The sequence below is a fragment of the Natator depressus genome, chromosome 3 (genome assembly GCF_965152275.1).
Source record: "Natator depressus isolate rNatDep1 chromosome 3, rNatDep2.hap1, whole genome shotgun sequence".
Lineage (NCBI taxonomy): Eukaryota > Metazoa > Chordata > Testudines > Cheloniidae > Natator > Natator depressus.
The window spans coordinates 195,766,012-195,784,624 of record NC_134236.1 but is presented as its reverse complement, the minus strand read 5'-3'; the positions used below and the strand labels follow the sequence as shown (position 1 = coordinate 195,784,624).

The 18,613-nt window shown below is 40.9% G+C and overlaps 1 protein-coding gene across 5 annotated transcripts in view; it reads right to left on the bottom strand.

Annotated features, from left to right (window-relative positions):
* The window catches only part of KIF16B (kinesin family member 16B), a 274,972-nt gene extending 257,090 nt beyond the window's left edge, over nt 1-17,882 (bottom strand). For 2 of the 5 annotated variants that reach the window (XM_074949613.1, XM_074949614.1), the window contains exon 1: nt 17,622-17,882. In XM_074949613.1, coding sequence (XP_074805714.1) covers nt 17,622-17,668 — 47 coding nt within the window. In that variant the 5' untranslated portion in view covers nt 17,669-17,882. The remainder of the gene's footprint in view (nt 1-17,621) is intronic. The other 3 variants (XM_074949617.1, XM_074949616.1, XM_074949615.1) reach the window with 2 other exon arrangements.
* Between the last annotated feature and the right edge of the window lie 731 nt (nt 17,883-18,613).

Genomic DNA, 18,613 nt, shown 5'->3' with positions numbered 1-18,613 from the left:
GAATGCTGGCCCTTTTAAAGCACCACAAACAGGTATTTTCCAACCAGCCAGGTTTAACAAACAAGATTGTATGCTCCATTCAAACCACGGTGCTCCACCCAGCTACTAGCAGAGCATCCTGGGCTAAAGGGGAAATGCAGAAGCAGATTCAAGAAGAGGTTGAAAGCATCCTGGAAATGGTAATCACTAAGTCAAAAAGCCCTTGGACGTCTATTGTGATGGTTTCTAAGACGGACGAAAGCATGAGATTGTGTGTGGATTATAGGAAACTAAATGTAATCACCCAGTCTGATCCTTACCCCACACTCCAAAGAGAGAACTTTCAGGACTGATTGGAGGGTGCACAATTTATAAGCATACTGGATTTGACTCGTGGGTACTGGCAAATTGCCTTAGATGCTGATGCTCAGGAAAAATCTGTGTATATAGTAGAATCTGAATTTTATGAATGTAAAGTTATGCCTTTTGGATTAAAAAAATTCAGGCACAATCTTTATGGGGTTTATCAATGAGGTGCTGTAGGGGTTACAAACATTTGCCAGAGCCTATATAGATGACTTGGCTATTTTCAGTAGCTCCCTGCAAGAACACTGCAACTCCCACATGGTATATTACAAAGGTTAATAGTGAGAGAAGCTAACCTCACTGTCGAGGTCTCCAAATGCAAAACAGGGGCTGCAGAGGTATCTTACCTAGGGCACACGATGGGCAGTGGGTTGATCCGCTACTCTGACCCCTTAAAAGTAGAGGTCATTAGGAGTTGACCTGCCCCTAGAACAAAGAAGCACGTCCAATTATTTATTGGTCTGGCCAACGATTATCATGGGTCTGTAAAGGGGTTTAGTGACACTGTGGCCCCCATAACAGACCTTACAAAAAAAAGGGAAACTAGACAGGTTGCTATGGACAAAGGCCTGTGAGAAAGTCTTCCAGAATATAAAAGATGCTTTGTCTAAAGAGCCTGTTTTAGTCAGCACTGATTGCAACAAACCATTTGTGCTATGTACTAATGCTTCTAATATTGGATTGGGCGCAGTATTGATACAAGATGGAATGGGGGAGAGGTAAGAGGCAACCCATTGCTTACTGAAGCAAAAAACTGAACAAAACTATGCTATAATTTAAAAGGAGTGCTGTGCCGTGCCCAAACTACACATAGGCACAACTCTTCATTAAGGACTACTACCAGGATTTAATGCCCAGTGAAGGCTATTAAGTACATTTCAGGCTTAATTTTTTTGCTGCTGCCATGACATTAAAGGTGTAATTAGAATTTTTTTTTCCCCAACAACATCCAGCTGTGATGGCCAAAAAGATTTCCTCAAGTTTTCAACAGAAAATTCACATTTGGGTTCACACTAAAGAGAATGTTTCAGCCCAGAAACATTTCAGGAAGTTATGACAACCTGAAACTGGGAGGTGTAATTGAAGTAATTCTGTAACCATACCACTAGGTTTTATTGCCAGACGAGACCAAATTTCTTTACATAGCTTATAACAGGTAGAATATTTCAAAAGTGCGTAAGTGACTTTGGCTCAAAGGCTCATTTTCTAAAGTGACTTACGCACTTGCGAAAATTTTAACCCACGCCTACACCACATCCTGTAAGTGTCAGACAATACAATAGAGTTTTGATTCCTCTAACATGGTATAACACATCAACACAGAAATGCTGTTTTCTTGTATAAGTGTGCTGCCACACCCATACTTACAAATACTTTCATAAAGGCTATTTTTAATCTGTGAACTTTGGGATATTAGACAAAGAATCCCAAAACTGATCTGCAACTAGTGCTGAAGTTATTAACTCTTAAAATCATCTAAGAAAGTTACCTTGAATGCCAAAAAATGTCAAGAGTTGCCTTGCTTAGAGAACATCTAGTGATCACAGATTCCCCAGCCAGTAATACATACCTTTACCCCAAGGTGCCACTCTGTAAGAGCTGTTTGCCCTGTATATCTCCAGTTCTCAGTAGGACACTAAAAAGGATGTTTTTACGGCACAGTGGGTTAGAAATACAGCACATCACAAGACATAGCAGACCACAGGAAAGCGGCTACCAGCTATGTAATCACTCCTTGTTGGCATCACAAAATCAGTAAAGATTTGTTATTTGGGAATTTAACCCTGCTCTCATTCAAATTAATGGAAAAACTGCTATAGCCTTGAATGGTGCAGGACCAAGCTCTTGATGAGTATCAAACACTTCTCCTAAAGGAAGTTAGGAGAAGGATTCTTTTAATCTTCTAATGAAATTCACAACATTTTACTGAAATTGTTTTTACTGTCAGAAGAGTTTCAGTTCACATATAAAAGTTCTCAAAAAGTTAATGAAGGAGGACTCTATTCATTTTACTGACAAAGCACTTGTTTCAGATGCCGCACTTCTAATCAGTACCCAGCCCAGGCCAAAGAAGCTAATAATCTAACCAGTGGATCAAATTCAGTGATGAAGCCTGGTCAACAATACTGAAAGGGAGCACTCTGAATCTACATTAAGCCTTTTCTAGAAAATTAGTGTGCAGTGTCCTTGTGCTATCACATGTCAAATGATGCCTAGACGTTTCACAAGTCATTATGAACTATTAATGAGTGAAAAACTGTCACTATATTAAATTATGCACCTGATTTTAAAAATGTGTACTTCTAACAGGACAACTGCTTGTCTGGCTTGCATAGAGTGGAAGTCTAACAGACTTAATTACTTGAAGCTGGAGAAGCACTATAAAAATGAAAGAGTCCCCAATTATTTAAATATTAATTACATTTATTAGCCCTGTCTGACCAACCCTTGATGTCACCAGCACAGACAGATTTCATGAGATTGGGGTAAGTATAAACAAACCCAGCCAAATAAAATGGGGAGATTATTAAGGCCCTGTCTATACCAAATTTTAATCAAATCTGTGAACAATTAACGACAGCTGGCTCTAAAAATGAGTTGTATCCACATATGCCATGGACTATGTTTGGTTAGTAACTATGTCAGCCTTCAAGAAGTAAACTCCCTGGGATGAGACACGTTTGTCTTGATGTTCCTCAGTTATTATTTTTACTCTCCAAAGATGGAATCTCAAATCATGCCTGTGTAAATGGTTTACCCAGTTCTCCTTTCTTACAGCTCTCTGTGGTGTCAGATATCCTAGAAAGCATTGCTTTACATGCTGCTGTGTCAGCTTATGTGCATTTCCTCCAGACCTTGTTGAAGCAATATGGGATAAACAGCCAAGATTTTGCAGAATGAACCGATTTTAATGAGATTTCATATTTTTGTTTGCAGTTTAGCAACTTCATTTTTCCGTTCTTCCAGAACTCATGCATAAATACTATCCAGTCCCAATGACTTATTGCTCTTAATTTATCATTTTGTTCCAGGACATCCTCTTTTGATAGTTCTACTCTTTTTCAGGAAATAAAGATGATCTCCCCAACATTCTTTTGGTGAAGCTTGGCTCAAAAAAAAATAATTTAGCTTCCTTGAAACGTCCTTATGTTCCTCAGCAGCAATCTTTACTCTTTGGTAGGTCACCAGACACACAATTTTCTTGTGGGTGGCTTCTTCCTAACAGTAAACTTAAATAATTTATTGTTGCGTGTTGTCTATTTGCTCCTCAAATCCCCTCTTATCTCTCCTAATTTTCTTCTTGTATTTTCCAGGGACCGGTTAGGCTCCTACCTCCTGGCTTCACAAGGGTTGGATTTCCATTTCTGAAGGATATGTTGGGCTCAAAAAAAGCTCTTGAATCCTGCCATTTAACATTGTCATCAATATATAGGGGGGTTGTCTGTTTTTCTTCCCCTTACCTTCTTGCTTTTTTTGTTGATGATGTCTTTTTTGGGAGGTGAGAGTAGAAGAAAACATCCACAAAAAAGGCAAGGGGAAGAAAAATAGACAAACCCCCTATATGTGAGACTGTTATGGTTGCTTAAGTATCCTCCATGTTGAGTCTAAAGAGTTCAGTTTCCGTACCTTCAAACTTAATGACGTTTTAACTAGCTTCTTCACCATTTTTTAAATTCTCCTTTGTAAAATTTAATATCACACTGCTAGATTTTTATTCAGCACTCCTCCAAGGTTGAACTTAATATAGATATTAGTGGCTCAGCTACAGTTACCTCTTGAACCACTTCTCCGCATCACTTTGGACTTCATCAAGAACAGCTTTTCCTCTGGCACTTAGAACTAGGGCCAGGCCTACACTACAGACTTATATTGGTATAACTACATCAATCAGCCGTGTGAAAAATCCACACCCATGAGCAATGTAGTTATACCAACCTAACCCCCAGTGTAGACAGCGCTATGTCAACGGTAGAGCGCTTCTCCCATCAACATAGCTACCGCCTCCAGCAGAGACGGATTAACTACGCCAACAGGAGGAGCTCTTCTGTCAGCATAGGAGTGTGTTCACTTATGTGATACAGCAGCACAAGTGAATCAGTGCAGCTGCGCTGATGCAGCATTTTAATTGCAGACCTGCTCTAGGTGTTACAAGAACAAGACAATTAAAGGTATCCAATTGTGACATCTGACCAGTTTGCATGCAAGTAGCTGAAGTCACTCATTAGGACTGTATTATTAGACTGAACTGTCTCTTTGAAGTCCTTCAACATTATGTATTCAATATTCTTCTCCTAATCAGGAGACTAGTAGTATACCTCAGCCTATATTTGTATTTTTATGACTTATGATTTCTATCCATATCCGAACAGATTCACAAGTCATTAACATTTTATTTGTAAAACTAAAAGATTCCATGATCCCTATCTCTATGACCTAGTCCAAGGGCGGGCAAACTTTTTGGCCTGAGGGCCACATCGGGTTTCAGAAATTGTATGGAGGGCTGGTTAGGGGAGGCTATGCCTCCCCAAACAGCCAGGCGTGGCCCAGCCCCCGCCCCCATCCAGCCCCCCCTGCTTCTCACCCCCCCAGGACTCCTGCCCCATCCATTCTCACCTCCCCGCTTTCTGTCCCCTGACCACCCCCGCACCCCTAACTGTCCTCCACCACCCCATCCAACCCCTCTCCTTCCTGACTGCCCCCCCCCCACCGGGACCCTGCCCCATCCAGACATCCCTTCTCCAAGACCCCCCACCCCAACTGCCCCCCCCAACCGCCCCATCCAACCCCCCCCTTCCTGACTGCCCCCCTGGGACCCCTGCCCCATCCAACCACCCCTTCTCCCTGTCCCCTGACCGCCCCCGGAACCCTTGCCCCCATTCAACCCGCCTGTTCCCCACCCTCTGACCGCCCCGACCCCTATCCACACCCCTACAGCCTGACCACCCCCCGAACTCCCCTGCCCTCTATCCAACCCCCCTTCCCCTCTCCCTTACCACGCTGCCTGGAGCACTGGTGGCTGGTGGCGCGGCTGCACCAGGACAGGCAACCGCGCTGCCCGGCTGGAGCCAGCCATGCACCGTGCAGCACAAAGCACCGGGTCAGGCCGGGCTCCGCAGCTGCGCTGCCCCAGGAGCTTGCAGCCCCACCGCCCAGACCACTGCGCCAGCGGAGCAAGGGGGAACAGCATGGGAGGGGCCAGGGGCGAGCCTCCCTGGTCAGGAGCTCAGGGGCCGGGCAGGAGGGTCCCGCGGATTGGATGTGGCCCGCGGGCCGTAGTTTGCCCACTTCTGACCTAGTCGGTCCTTCCTGCATAGTTTCTAGCCCAATATTACATTATCTCATTAATTTTCATCATGTTTCAGTAATTCCTATTATGTTAGAATCCTCTTCCATTGTCAGGCATTCTACTTCACCTCTGAAATGAAGAGATACTCTTCCTTCATATGCTTGTTTTTTTTCCCCCAAGATAAGAAAAGCTCTCTCAACTGGAGATCAGAGAAGCCAGTTCTGAGATGGATTTGTTCTACGCTGTCCTTATATGCCACCTCAAAAAATAACTAGGTCTCTGTTCAGCAACTCTGGCCTCAAGATTCTGCACCTGGGCTCTGAAGCCATAATCTGCGCTATACACCACTTGGACACAAGTTAAGTACTAGTAATTGTATATGAGACCCTCAGTGCAGAAAACTGGGTTGCTCCCACGTTGATTAAACTCATGTTGGTCTCCTACCTCTGTAGTTTACTCTGACTTGTTACTGGGTTTTATATTAAGTTAGAAGATAATTTAAACAAACAACTAAAACTTGACCAGTGTCTTCAAGACTGACCACTCTCCCTGAAATGACCTACAAGGCCACATATTTCTTCCCACCTCTCCTCAGCTGTGATACGTACAAGTCTGGCTTGAAGAGCAGATGGGGTTATTAGGCACTTATACATTTTTAATAAGTAAAAATAATTTAAACATTTGAAAATGTAAATATGTCTATATAAAAATTATTAATGCGTCCCCTCCTACTGCACCCTTCCTATGTCACTTGTGATTTTAGATTATAAACTCTTTGGGGACAAAGACCATGTCTTCATAAAGCTGTTGATCAAAACCTCTGGGTATTACTAGGATACATACATTGAATGATAACTTTAGCCAACTAGCATTGCCCTCTTTTGCTCAGTCTTTCAGAGTTTCACTATTTCTGGAGCATCTCTCAATTTAAGAATATACTCTCAATAGCTATGGTACCTCTGTATTTTGTATCTGAACACTATAAACACGAGAACTCACTCAGACAGCTGGCCCTACCTATAACTCATTCATTTCAAATACTCAGACTTCAGAGATACCAGTTCAAGGAGTGTAGTTGTATTAACTGTCACAACTGTAACAACTTTTTAACTATTTATTTTAAACATTATGGTCTAAGTCGCAAAATCAGTGTTCATTTCAAATCAAATCTCAGTTGTGACAGATTCTCTCTCTTACTCTCTAGTTCATCATGGAAGCTACAACCTTATGATTCGCTATCTTTTCCTGGGATGGCTGCAGGGAGTTCGCAGCGAGGGGTGGAGGTTTCAGTTTATTTTGTAATTCACAATTTTATTTATGTAAGACCCGCAGGCGCCTCAAAAGTGTGTTTGATAAAAAAAAAATCACTAAAATAAATGCTTATGTTTTTAATATAAGCCACTATAAAATACATAGTTTGAATATTCAGTATGCAAAATGTTTTAAACAGTTTAGCCTGCATAAATTAAGAATTCTAAAAACAGAAACGTAACTAAGTTTGCACCACACATTCCCATATTGCCATTATGCTCCAGTCACAATGGCACTGAAAGTATTTTGTTCTTTAATGCTACGTAGGAGAATGGTGAAAACAGGGCAGTAATTGAGATAATCCATTATAATGCTTGAAAAATATGAGGCATTAGCATTAAAAAAAATTGAAAAGCTCAGGAAAACAAGCATGTGTAAACAGAGCCATCCTGTACTTACATATTGGATGCAAGCTTAACTGCCAGTCTAATCATTCAATTAAATCCATCATGTTCTATTCAAATCAATAGGAGTTTTGCCATTAACTTAAATGAAAGTTGGATCAAGTCCTAGCTGTGGGACTCTCCCTTACCCTTTGCACACACACAAATGGCAAGAAATGTACTGGGGTGTCCTGCAGGGTATGCATAGACCTGTACATACATCACGTTACAAGAGGACACAGAATCATATGGAAGTCAGAAATAGGAAGCTACCTATAAGGTCATCTAGTTCCAGTCCACCTCCCTGCTCATGCAAGATTATTCCCCATAATGTTTTCAAATATTTTATCAAAGAGCTGTAGATTCTCCAACTGACTAAGCTTTCAACACTTACCTTGGGAGACTATTCCACAGTCTAAAGAAATCTCCATATTAACATTTATTTATATGCAGTTTAAATTTCCTTTAATTTCATCCCATTGCTCCTAAGATAAGGAGCTATAACTAAATAATTAGTAGCTCTTCCTCTTTGGTAATTATACCCTTCAAATAGTTGTTGACTTAAGTCTTCTAATCTTTGCCGGCAGTCGTAACACGCCTTTATAAAAGCTACACATTTAGTTCACTCTTTTCTCTCAAATCAATCTCTTTAGTCACTTTTGTTGCTCTTCTATGCCCTCCAATTGGTCAAAATTTTTCAGGTAATGAGGTGCCCAGAACTCAACACAACATTCATGGTATACTCACACAGGAGCCACATAGAAAGGAACCTTAAAGCTTAATGCGATGCTTCCATGTGTGGAAGCCAAAAGTGCATTGCCCTTTTCTGAGACCAAATCATAGCAAATTCACGATCCCACATTCTAAATAGCAAAACTTCAGCAAGCACCAAGGGAGAGGAGAAAAAGAGTTTGGGGTGTTTGATGAAAGACTACTAGCTTTAGTGCTCGTCAGATGAGAGAGACTGGGGAAATGCATGCACCATTCCAGAGGATGGTAATCATCAGCCAGTGCCCCCCTCCCCCCCGCCAGCTCCATCCTGCTGTGCAATTGTTGACACCGGCATCTCTTTCTCATGAAGTCCAATGAGCATTCCCACTATCTGACAACTTGTTGCAACACATCCTCTTTTAGCAGGTTAGAGCCTCTCAGGAATGTTTCTCCAGTTCTCAGCCTAACATTGTTTTTCATTGACCATGTCAGAAGAAAGACAAGAGGCAATGGATGTGGTTTAATAAAGCTGCAACTGTATTCACCTAAAATATCTGGGAGTATCCAGCAAAAAGTTCAACAGTGCAGGTCAATCATCCTTTCCTTAATCGTTTCCACATAACCCCAACCAAGTCCCAACAACACTACTGCTGGTATTTCACCATCCTCCCCTTATATCAGGTGAAAGAGGGCTATAAAAGGAGGGTAATTGGTGACCTGCTGTACAGGATTCAGGAACCCCAAACTCCCTGCCCCCCAACTCAGCTCCCTTAAGGGAGGTTTTCCTTCAAATCCTTTTCCAATCCATTTTATCTGACAACCCATAGCAAATATCTGTACTGGACATCTCCCATAAGAGGCACCAGCAAAATGCTTGGCTGCCTCTCCCTCAGCAGGTCCCACAAGTCTATATCACCTCTCAGTTAGCCTGTTTTATGATCCTGAAAGGGAAACTACAAGAAAATGTCCCAATACCTGGGACATTTTGACCTGCTGTTTCTCCAGTTTTCAGCCTACCCTGTTTTTCATTCTGTCCCTTACCTTTAGCACAGCTTCCAATTTAATCAGCCAAGTCCACTTCCTCTTTAATCCTTTCACTTGATGTAATCTTCCAACAATCTCCTTCATGTTGTCATCATTCCTTACAAATTTTGCACATAAAACTGTATCCTTGGCATGGGATATGCCCACCTGAATGTGATTTAAACTCTTTGAACCAGGGACAATTTCTTGTGTTTGCGAAGTTCCATGCACAACGTTCCATAAATACCAGTTATTAAAATTAAGAGTGTAAAGAGTCATTTTTGCTTGTAACAGAACACTGAAGACATGTCCTACTTTACCCCAAGAGGTGCTCAGTGAAATTATTTTAATATTTTTATATTCAAAAGTCAACAGATGAGAAGCAGAAATTTATTGTATAGAAAGAAGAAAGAGTTCTCACCCATGTTACTTATTTACAAAGTTAGCTGTTGCCAATTCTTAAAATAGAACATGGGTAGTTCTCAGCCTTACAGCCTATTCCATGACGAAAACAGGAAAAATCAGGGTAAAAGAGAAGTAGCATTGCTATTGAGTAACAGGTTGCCATAGTAAAACATTTAATGGCTATTCAAACAATGTGTTATCTACTAATAAAAAAAAAATCAATTCAGAATTCAGGAAGATAGTTGAGGTATCTCCATTTAGGACCAACAGTTGTTCCTTACAAATTCTGTCTTTTGAAAAGAAAAAATATATATGACACCATAAAGCCCACACATATTTGTCCAAATACTTGTTATTTAAAAGAATACTTCAAAAGTTAAAGTCCCAAAATCTGACCCTCTCTAAAATCATAATGGCATGGGGAAAATTTTAAAATTCTATTTAAAGCCTATGTATTGTATTTGTAAGGTTGAGAAAACTGCTAAACCAAAGTGGTTTTCCTACCTCTTAAAGATCAGTTCTTTAAATAAGTTCTATTTTCTATACTTGTGAAGTTGAGATGCTCTATGGACTAGATTTAGCTGATGTAGGAACTGGCATCTTAAGTTCTAAGTAAGAGCATGTTCAGTTTATTACTAGTATGATGTACTCAATCATCTTTTCATTTTAAAAAGCTGTAAAGAAATAAACTGTTTCTCAACACCCTTGAGTTTTGTATCATGAACTTATAGGTTTACATCACAGCAAATGATTAGTCACAATCTACTGTCACTCCTAAGAATGACACTTCCATTTGTTTTGGCTAGAAGCTAATAAGAGAGCAGAGTAACCGATTCCAAAATATCCAAAGCAACTGTAACAAGTTGACAGAGTTCCATAAATAAATTTATCAGTGAACAAATATATGCACAAGGGAACTTCAGGGGCCAGATCTTCACCTGACTCAAGTTGTTATATGTCCATTGACTTCAGCTGAGCTATGACAATTTACACAAGCTGAGGATCTGACCAATTGTGAATGATTTATGAGAAGGTGGGAGCAGCCTCCGAAAATTCTGCTTGCCCAAGTAATTCTCTCCCACGCCCACACCATCATCACAAAGCTAAGCCTAGCAATAGCAAGTTCTATGGCTAGGCTAAGAAGTTTTGCATGACAACTTTATATGACTAAACTAATATGTACTTTGTGAGAAAATAAGAGTATGTGGCTATATAATTCACAAATGCAACAACACAGATTACACTGGCAACAAAAGGTTATCTAGAGCTAAGAGAAAGGTTAAGTTCTAGGGCCTCTGAGTAACACATAGAATTCTGAAATCACTTGAAAATGTGTCATTTTCCTGGAGAGTTTCAGCCTTGTTTTGCTTCCTGAGGATTTTGCTGGGATTGCTGAAGAATTCTAGTGTCCAAAAGTTTCAAGTTCAACACACTGATTGATAACTAACTAATATCATATACAGTACAAGTCATACAATTTAGGCTGTCTAGTGATTCTTCTCATTGGAGCAGCGAAATGAGACTCGAGATGTAAACACAAGTATTCAGTTATCACAGATTACAAAATCAAGTTTGTTTTTAAAAGATATGTGCTCTAAATGCATCAAGTGTGGAACTAGGTTTTGCTCAAATATAAGGAGAAATCCTAGTAGATTATCTGAGCAAGTGCTGATCCAAAGTACCAAAAGGTGGGGCAATAAACAAAGTGACTGAAATGTAAGCACTGGGTATTATTCTGAACATAGAGTAGGTAATAAGTGATCATCATTCATACAGTTTTATAGAGTACTTAGACATAAACTTAGCACATCTTAGGAGGAGGACGATGACAGGGAGGAACCCGTTCATTGTGCCTTCAAGTGGAGTGATTGCCTTAACTATGACTTCTAATTCTTCTAATATGAGAAAACAATATTTTTCCATGTAGTTTGTGGTGCTGACTTTTTCATAATAGTCTTAATGTAAATATATTTGAAGTTTTTTTCTAAAAATAAGTGTGATTGTTCGCATACCATGCTAGATCAGAAACTAAGATGCAGCTGTCTATGCTATAAAGCAGTAGTTCTCAAACTTCATTGCACCGTGGCCCCCTTCTGACCACAAAAATTACTACATGACCCCAGGAGGGGGGGATCGAAGCCTGAGCCTGCACGAGCCCCACCACCCAAGGTGGGGGGCCAAATCCCCAGCAAGTCTAATGCCAGCCCTGACCACAGTTTGAGAACTGCTGCTATAAAGGTATAATGGACTGACATTTACTTTCTACATGGGCAAGCCACCAAGTTTAAAGAAACATATGATGTATGTTTATGCATGGCTTAACATACAATTGTGGCTGCACTGAGCTGTAACTGTCCATCTGACCAATGTGGTTTGGGCTAAATTATGTTAAAAAAATAAATTAGTCCACTTAAAACATGATTTGGCCCCAAACAGAGCACCAAAAACTGTATCAGAACCCAGAACAGTTAAACTGTGCTTTCCGCAACGTGGATTTCTTTAACACCCATTGCTTTTATTATATTACATCCTAAGATCTCATTTTTTCCTACTTCAATATATTTTCTCCTTGTGTAATACACATACATGCTACAATACAGTTTCTGTTGTTTACTTCTATTAACTCTTTTTTTTTAAAAAGTTAAAAGAGCTCAACATGACTATTTTAAGTGTTGTTTACAAACCAATAGAATTTTTATTTCAGATTTTCCATTCCTTATTATTACTTTAGTTGGATCCCAAGAGTCATATAATGCTTTCCATCTATCTGCACAACTCCAGCTGATATCAAGAGCACACGCAGATCAAGGGCATAAAAATTGACTTTGGAAAAATGAATAAAAAGTAAACGTTGTCAAGAATTAAGTAATGACAGAAAAGATGTGTGCTCATCTTAAAAACAGAATAGGCAGTTTCTTCAAATTCCTCAACATCAGATGAGTCATTGAATGAAGATGTCCATTGAAATGGAAGAACAGATCACCAGTGAGTACACCAATCTTGACATTTTCAGTACCACTGTCGTCAAAGTGTAGCAGTGAGGATCATTTAAATCTGTGTTTCAGGCCTCTCCAATACCAGGTTCATTCAGAAGCAGTGTACAATTTTTGGTGTGTTGAGTATAAACAAAGATGTTTGTGCGGTGAGGCCATAAAAAACAGTTAAAAGTCAGAAGTTGGTGTTAAAAAACATTCCATTTATTGTAGCACAAATTTAGTAAAAAAAAAAATTTGAAGTACTGACATTATTTGGTCTTGGATATATTTTTCCAGAAAGATTTAAACATGCAAGTTCACTATTAATTGCAAGTCTAGATATAATGGAGCAGGGGAGAAAACAGAGGGGAAGGGAAAATTAAAGAAATAAAAGATTCACTACGGATATTAATGCAAGATTGTCAGGTAACTTCGTAAGTTTGACCAGCAATGGGTAAAAGCATCCAAACAGAGGAAAAATACATTCCTATTTAATGAAATTGATTCGAAGTCAACAGAAAACCACATAATAGTGTCCAACTTTCTCAACATGCTATCCAGCAATGAACAGAGAACCATAAGGAGCTCTCTGATATTTTCTCAGGCAACAAAAATAAAAGGGAGAGTTGAGAGAACTTCTAACGCATAGCACACTGCAAACAGGGCACCTCTCCAAGGAATGACAGTCACTTGTTAAAAATACCCTACGTTCCTCAGTATCAACTCCTCACAGGCTGAAGTTTTAACAACTATTTCTGAAACTGAACCTCATAGGTAACTTTATACAGGTAAGTGACAACTAAGACCATTCCATAAACCAATGGGATAACTTCAGTCACTTATGAACTCCGACTATATTTTTAGTCTCAGAAGCAACAAACTACTTTTTCCTTTTGTGGCTCAAAAGATTGATTTCTAACCTATTTTATATTGCCAGAATTTTATTTATTTTTAGCAAAGACCTAAAGGTTGCTGTCACAATACAATAGTAACTACACGTGTCCTCTCCACTTCCACAAAATTACATACACATACTCAAGAGAGAAAAATGAAGGTTTCCATGGAGACTTAAAGTGACTCAACTGTTTTGTAACCACATGAGCTCACACCTGCAGTTTGGTTTCAAAGAGATCTAAACCTTCTCTACATACCACACTACTACTATTATATTATTCAGCAGGAGAGATGCTGAATCATAGTTTTGTCAGAAACCCTTCTTACATATGATATACTTTTGGATGTGAATTATTTTTAGAGAGGCACAGGGGGAAGGAAGGAGGCAGACTATAGTGGCTCCCAAATGAACGTGTTCCTTTTCAGGACAGATCAAAGACAGCCACTGACCTAAAACCACAGAAAGGAGGGAAGTGCATTAAAGTTAGTCACCTATATGATGGAATGGCAAATTATATTTAATAGAGTAATACGTTCCTTCCTACTGCTTGACTCATTCCAAAATGCATATATACAACATATTATATAGTTAATGGTGCTGTTGCACTAATTTGCATATCTCTGTAATGGACAACCTACAAATATGGCCTACAAATTTCAAGTATTAACACTGACACAGCATACGTTAAGCCAACCAAATCCTAGAGTCACTTAAGAGCTTCTTTTAGAGAGAAACCTTCAACACTATAACATTTTAAAGCTGTTTATCTTATGAAAGTAAAACTGATTAATTACAATAACTATGAATACTTCATGTGCCAGAGCAGCATACCCTCCATGCATTTCTATCTTTCCCTTCAGTTTCTTTACTACATGTAGAAAACAAATATCCAAGGAAGAATTGAAACAAATTTTACAAAATATTAGTAACTTCCAATTTAGTTTTATTTTTAATAATTCAATATTCACCTCTATTTTCATATTTTGCAACTGCATTTAGTGCAAAAACCAAAGCACTTGAAGCTTTGCTGAAGAAGTCTTACTAACAGACATTTTTAAATAACCACACACTGCCCGGCCAGCTCTAATTACAAATGACCTGGATAGTTAATAATAAAATAAGCTGCATAATATAATTAAATTTAAAACAAACCATAGATGTACTAAGCTTCATCTACAAGAAATTACAAGTTAATGAAAGTCTTTTTTTTTGTATACTGTTCTTAGAGTTTAAAAAAAAACCAGGGATACAGTAAGGCTTCATTGACAAGTTTCTTTTAATTAAAGAAACAAGTCCCCTCACCAATCTATGACTATGTACTTGAGCAGCATAGCAGATGTGAAGAGCATAGCAACAGCTTAGGAAAGGACATAAAGGATATCATATCCAAAAAAAAATACCACGGAAATGTATATGGACAAAATGTAATTATCCCATTTGGAATGTGGTTTATGCACCAGGGCCAACATCGTTACTCTTATTAATGTCTCAGGATCTTGGGTTTACGCTTCATCTCAAGGATAGCACCTCCTGCAGCACAGCAGCCCATAAAACCACGCTGACCAAAAGAGAATAGTGCCATTTTAATAAACTACCAACTTTCTGCTGAACCCTGGGTTTTCCAAGGAAGTCTCCCATCTAAATACTAATCAGGCTAAACCTGACAAATGTGATAAGAACACAGTTTGAGGCGGTATTTTTGCTGACAGTGAGGACTTGCCTACACCATAACTTCAAGGCCCAATTCTGCAATTTCCTGGTTGAAGCAGACAGACTGCTTCAACCAGGCAGGCAACATGATCAATGCCTTAATTTGTAACCAGTTAATGGTTAGTATTCTCAGAAACCAGAGCAGCTGGTCATGTTGCCCTGGTTAGCAACCTAGGCTGGCACACAGCTGTCTTCCTGTAAACAAGTTGTAACACTTTACTGCAGTGTACACAAGAATCCTTAACCTTGTCTTTGTAAACTGTTTCGCTGGTCCTCCTTCCTGCTTGCTCTCTGAACCTTAACACATCCCAGCATCTGCTGCCCAACACACCAGCACTGCTCCATTGTTTCCATGTGCTCCCAGTCTATCTGTTGCATCCACTTGTTGTGTTTTGTACTTGGATTGTAAGCTCTCCTGCTGATAATAGCTCACCTTACCTGATCACTCTCGTTACAGTGTGTATGGTAACGCCCATTGTTTCACGTTCTCTGTGTATATAAATCTCCCCACTATATTTTCCACTGAATGCATCCAATGAAGTGAGCTGTAGCTCATGAAAGCTTATGCTCAAATAAATTTGTTCGTCTCTAAGGCGCCACAAGTCCTCCTTTTCTTTTTGCAGATACAGACTGACACGGCTGCTACTCTGAAACCTGTCTTCCCATGATGTATTTGTAAGGTGCATAACACAATGAGATCCCGGTCCACGATTAGGACTCCTAGGTGCTACCACAATACAAATATATAATACTTTGCACTTTTATCCTACCTTTCAACCCATGGTCTCAAGGCCCTTATAAATTTTTACAGATCTTCTATGGATTTTGCAAATTGATAAGGAGACATCTAAAGTAGGTAAAATCTGGAAGTTAACAGACACCTGGTTTGACAATTTATAAATTTAAAGCATATCTTTTTCTTGTAAAAAAAAAAATTTACATCACTTCAGATCATTCAAATAAATGAAAAGATTGCCAAGAGAGCCAACTGAAATAAATATATGCGGGGAGGGGAGGGTGTTTGTCTCTCTCTTTAAAGCAGTATTTGGGTTAGTTCATTTAAAAAAAATTACTATATTTATTCTGTACATTGAAAGTTTAGTTAACTAGGGGAAACTGCTTTTATTTTCTGGATTTACCTCAAGATGTGTACATTTTGTAACAATCAACATGGCAAATGGTCCAGGCAGTGTCCTTTCAATGTCTTTTTCAGCAGTCAACTAGCAGTCATTACCTATAAAGACTTCTGATTGAGGTCACTTTTTGAAAGTGTCCAAAATATTACTTTCCAGATACTTGTCTACTTTTTTTCCATTTTTAAATGGAAAAAAAAAAGCCCTCTCAACAGCAATTGAACTAACATTTTATATGTCTTCCCCTACTGCAGACCAAGAGTAGTTATATTTGTACTACGCAAAAATACCTCTTATTAAAATAGGCAAAGCAGCTTGCAACACCCACACGGGCCCAACAAATAATGTGTGGTATTCTACTTTCTTTTAACATTCAGATGAAAGGAAGTGTGCTCAACAATCTCTCATCTCTCACAATGCTGCAAATTTTCTTAAATTATAAAAGTATCAAACTAACATATCATTACTAATGACTTGGAAGACAAAGTTTTCAGTAAAGGATCCTGACAAAACAATCCCTCTTTTACGCACAACGCAAAAGTATTTCTCAGTCCACCAGAGAAGAAAGAAGGGGACCTCATTTTGGCAATCAATTTTGAAGTAGCTCTTGCAGTGCATTATTTGGCTGCATATCAGAGACATTTAAAATTCACAGACATGATTTTCTTACCATATCTATAATTGTTATTGCCAACACAGCCCTTACAGGCATTGTGTGTCCTGGCAGCTCAGACGTTTATTTCCCCACAAACTTTTAAAACTTCCAGATACAGAACCTGGAAGATCGGGAACAACAACATAGTTCTAACAATTGTAACTCATGTTTCGGTGGGATTTAGCCCTGACACCCAATCTGACTTATCCTGGGAACTGAAGGGGGAAGAGAATTTTACAGAGCATTTTAAAGCAACTTTCAGTGGTCTCACACTGTGGGAATGGAGAATTGCTGCTCTGCTTCAGAAAGATTTTTGTTTTTTTGAAACTTCCTCATGGTTTGAAAATCTCGTTCACGCTGTCCCAGCCCTGACTCAGCAGCCACCATGGAAGGTGGGTATAAAGAGAGGACAATCACAGAATCATGGGACTGGAAGGGACCACGAGAGGTCATCTAGTCCAGTCCCCTGCACTCATGGCAGGACTAAGTATGATCATTCTAGACCATCCCGGACAGGTGGGTCTGTCCCACTGACTAGTCCCAGCCCTGACCAGCAGCCAAGGGGGGGTGGGGGGGGCCCGCAGGTAAGGGGATAGCAGCCACCAGAGAAAGGGGTAACGGGGGGGATAAGGACAGTGACGGCCCTGACCCAGGGCAAATAAGGACCCGTCCGCCGTCGGCCCCCAGAAAATGGAAGGACCGCGGCCCCCAGGGTAGGGGGTCGGACAGTCCCCGCAGCCCTTACAGCGGGAAATGAGCCGCAGGAGGCTGCTCCGCCCGGGACTCACCTGCGGTTCAGGGGCCGGACTCGGACAGCCACCTTCACCGAAGCCATGGCGCATCCCTGCCCCGGCCCAGGGCTGGCCCTCCCGGCTGCCGGCTAGGGGACAGGCCACATCCCCGCCTCCGGCGCTACTGCATGCTACCGTCACGGCGGGCCGCCCCACGCAGTCGCCCGAATCACTGCGCCGGCCGAGCCGGCTCCCCTTGTTGTCACGGCAGCCACGGGGCAGCGGCGGTGAGCACCACTGGTACGGCGCCAGCGCAGGGACAAACCGCCGCGGGACGCGTTACTCCTCCCCCTCGCCTAGCTGCCGGCCGGAGCCCCGCCCACTGCGGAGCTCCCAGCACAGGCAGGGGCGGGGCGCGAGCCTGGGAGTGCCCCTCAAACGGGAGCCCGCTCACACAGTGGTGAGCCCTTCGAGCCCTGGCGGGGAGCATAGTCACAGGGAGGGATCCCCACCCAAACACAGAGACGGGTGGGCAGGTGCAGTCACTGGCCAAGCCTGTCCCCTGGGGGTTTCACACTCCTGCCCCCATGGGGCTAAACCCCATGGTGGGTTTAGCTGTTGTTTGCTTCTTTTTCCTCACAGGAAGGATGAGCTCAAGAGCTGTAGGGTTTGTGTAATCAATCCCACACAGCATCTAATCCCAGATGATGGAGTGACCTGGCCCACCCGTAATTAAAGATCTGATGAGCTCTGCAGTGGAACAATCATCCCAGGCAGCTAAAAAAAAAAAAAAAAAATCCCAGATGATGACTGGACCCAAGAGGAGCTGCCAATATTTTTTTAATTTTGGAATGTGATGAGAAGCAGGTTGGTTAGGTTCTGGTCCATACCCAGCGAAAGCAGTGGGAGTCTTACTAATGGGCTTTGGTGATGCACAGTGGCATAATAAAAGTACTGTAAATTCTGGTATAATGCCAGGAAGTAAGAACATGAAGAGGAGCCCCGTCCTGCTCACGCTGAAGGCAATGGGAAAATGCCACCTAACGCTG